The sequence below is a fragment of the Charadrius vociferus genome, unplaced genomic scaffold, assembly GCF_000708025.1.
Source record: "Charadrius vociferus isolate BGI_N301 unplaced genomic scaffold, ASM70802v2 scaffold125, whole genome shotgun sequence".
NCBI lineage: Eukaryota > Metazoa > Chordata > Aves > Charadriiformes > Charadriidae > Charadrius > Charadrius vociferus.
The window spans coordinates 2910042-2913465 of NW_009649036.1; the positions used below are offsets into that span (position 1 = coordinate 2910042).

The following is a 3424-nucleotide window of genomic DNA, read 5'->3' on the forward strand; positions in this document are numbered from 1 at the left end:
TAAAGCAAATTCCAACCATTTAACTTTCCTTTGATAATGCTCCCCTATTACAAAGTATCTAGGATCAGGTTTGCCAACTGGAAAGCTTTCCACTAAGGATCCTTCAGTCTACACTTACGCTGTCTAAGGTGAAGTACTTCTCTACAGAAAGCAATGTAGTAACATAGTGTTTGCCCCTACATGCAGATTTGATCTGTAGTGTAAATGTACCAGAGAGGTCACAGTCACTCTGACAAACATTGTCATAAGAAATAAGAGCAACCTGTGAAACTCATGTAGCATAACAGTCTGGAAGTTACAGTATAAAACTGACAGAATGAGCACTTCTGCCTATGTGATTAAGGGAGACCAAGCTGCATGTTAGAGAAAAGAAAACAGGAGAGGAGAAAAAAAAAACTAAAATAAACGAGAGAGAAGCCCAGTGTAGATGCTCAATGTTATATACCTGAAATGAAGTCCAGAACATTTTGCTTTACCAACTCATCAGTCACTTTCAGATTTAGAGGAACATAAGACATACTTCCATTTTCTTTCTTTCTGAGACTGCCCGTTCCTCCCACTCTACCACACAGCATGCAAGATAAGAGAGTCATTTTAGCCCTGGAAGTTCTTATTTTTTGTGTTGTATTTAAATGCTCATTTTAATCAAAAACATTACTTTTGAATGAAGAAAGCATTCCATAGGAGTTGACCGTATCATTAGTGATACTGCTACTTTCTCTGGGCTACCGTATCGAAAACGACAATGTAACATGCTCTGGCTCCACTTCAAATTACAAGTTTACAGGTGCTTAACTGTATTTCTTTGAGCATTCTCCCTGGAGTCCAGTCAGCCATAGCTGTGAATGTTTGCAGAATCAAGACCCATGCCCATAAAATCCAAAAGGCAGAGTCTGCAAATTTACCCCAGGTGAAACCTAATATGAACCATGGAAGAGAAAGGTTACTACCTTCGACATCACGCTGCAACGCATGACAGTCATGTTGTAACCAGTGGCCTGCCACTGATGTTTATTACTGTGTCACACTAGTTACAGTAAGGCTAATTGTACTGTAGAAGACAAACATTTTAAAAAATAAGTATAAAAACTTAAAGCATTGTCCCCGTGTTTTTATAAAAACAAAATCAACATTTCTTACATTTAAAATGAGTGCTGAAAGATACAAATGAATAAAGTTATTGAGCAAATAAAAATGTATATCTGAGCTACTTTTTCTTACAAATAAGGCTCAGCCACATTGTATCTCTCATATTAACAGCATTGGGTTTTTCAAACTCAGCTAACGAGTTTTGGCAACACCGTTCTTTGCTGAATATTCCCATTGGCATCTGTCATCTGTGCCAAATTAGTCCTCAGTTTTGCAGCTGAGCTTGAAGTCGGAGGTAACTTGGAAATCGATGTTATAGCACCAGTGCTCTCTGTAATTCTCTTCGCCGAGGCCTTTTCCCCAGTTGGAGGCTTTGGCAACCGTCTCCTTAGCCAGGGATGCCGCAACGCCTGGCTGGGTGTCATCCGGCTAGCAGGATCCCATTCTAAACATTGTTTTAAGAAGTCAAGGAACAGGGGATCATCACATCCCTTTAATGCACTAGCCCAGTCTCTGCTCTCTGGTGGGCCACGTAGTTTTCCCCTCCGAGAGCGTCCACCGTTAAGTATTACAGAGCCATCAGACAAGGTTGTGATGCTGCAGTAGCGGGGATAACCCTTAGAGCTCACGAAGTTCTTGGCTCGCTTGGATGAATCTAAGAGTTTTGGAGAAGGCATGCCCAATAGCTCAATCATACAAGCCAGCTGGTCTCCTTCATCTTCTCCAGGTAAAAGTGGATAACCAGTAAGAAGCTCTGCTAGAATACAGCCCAAGCTCCACATATCTATGGGCATTCCATAACGAGCACCAAGGATGACTTCAGGTGCACGGTAAAAACGTGACTGAATGTAAGTGTAGACACGCTGATGCTCATAACAACTGGAGCCAAAATCAATCACTTTAATACCACTTCTACCCTGTTGCTTCAACAGGATGTTCTCAGGTTTAAGGTCACAGTGAATGATTCTGTTTTTGTGCAAAGCATCCAAGCACTGTAAAATCGAGTGGGCAAACTTGCGGACCAAAGGCAGGCTAAAGCCCTGAAACTTGTTCTTCTTTATTAATTCATACAGGTTCATGCTCAGCAGTTCAAATGTCATGCAGATATGGCTGCGGAATGTGAAGTTTTCCAACATGTGAATAACATTCATGTTGTTATCCTTATCTTGTTTCCGGAGATGCTCCAAGATCTTAATTTCTTCCGCAGCTTGGCGGTGAAAACGTTTTTCATTTCTCACCATTTTTAGTGCCACATGCTGATGCATCTTGTGATCGTAGGCCTTCACCACCTGCCCAAAGCTTCCTTTTCCTATAACTTTCAGGACTTCATACCTGTACGCAATATGATCATGGGGTACTTGTATATAAGACCCTTGGTCATCATCATACCCGCAGTTGTTTGAACCACCAATCACACCTTGCCGCTTCTTTGCATTTGGACCCAAAAAGTATATTTCAGGGTAGCTAAAAATCTCATGATGCTCAAAAGCTGTTAATTTGTGCATGTATTGCTTCATTGCCTGCTCTGGTGTCATAACGGAGGCTTTCACCTTTCCTGTTCCATCTGCAGGTTTTAAAGAGCTGGAGCTCCCTTGTCGTCTGTGAGCACTCTCTGACTGTCTGTCCTGAACCACTGGCAATCCAGATTTTCCTAGCGTTGTAAGTCCATTTGGCTGTGTTGTCAGAACCGTCCTCTTGTTACTATTATCTTCGAATAGCTGTTGAACCTGGATTTGTCCATGGTTACCAACATGGAGGTGCTCATTCATTGTGTGCTTACCGCCTCCAACCTAAAATCGGAAATAAATACATACCCAGTTAACATGAAAGACATGAACTCTATGCTTCACCATTCATTCTGTAACCAACCTTCCTGCCTAAAATCACCTCAAAACTAAGTATTTTCTTAGAAGTCAGCTGTCTACAGATAATCTAGAAATACAGCACATACACAGTGACAGTGATGCTGCTAGATGCTATTAAATTTTCCAGATCCTTGTTTCTCAAATGCCACTTTTATGACTCTCTAAAAAGCTTGCAACAAGGCAATCACAGATTTGCTACCATGATAAGCCAACAATTCCTCCAAGAAGGCAATACTCCCGTAACACCAAGAAGTATGCTTGAGGGACATTAAATTAGACTTTACAGAACATAGTAGCAATTTTACTGAGGCTGGAGATCAATATATAATGCCTGCTAGAACTTACCTGGCTAAGGCTCTCCTAGTCACCTGCTCTCAGAAATCAAGATTTTAACTTGTTCCTCAATTTGCTGTATATCAAAAGCTCCAGATACAATTTTAAGCAATAAGGAATGTGCTGTGACACACACG

General features: G+C 41.2%; 1 protein-coding gene across 1 annotated transcript; it reads right to left on the minus strand.

The window, feature by feature from the left end:
- Positions 1-622: 622 nt before the first annotated feature.
- Positions 623-2942, minus strand: DYRK2 (dual-specificity tyrosine-(Y)-phosphorylation regulated kinase 2). Its single transcript, XM_009887805.1, has one exon. It carries the CDS (start codon positions 2856-2858, stop codon positions 1278-1280), a length of 1581 nt encoding a protein of 526 aa, XP_009886107.1. The 5' UTR covers positions 2859-2942; the 3' UTR covers positions 623-1277.
- Between the last annotated feature and the right edge of the window lie 482 nt (positions 2943-3424).

Coding starts and splice junctions, on each gene's coding strand:
- DYRK2 (XM_009887805.1), bottom strand. CDS start 2,858: ATGAATGAGCACCTCCATGTTGGTAACCATGGACAAATCCAGGTTCAA.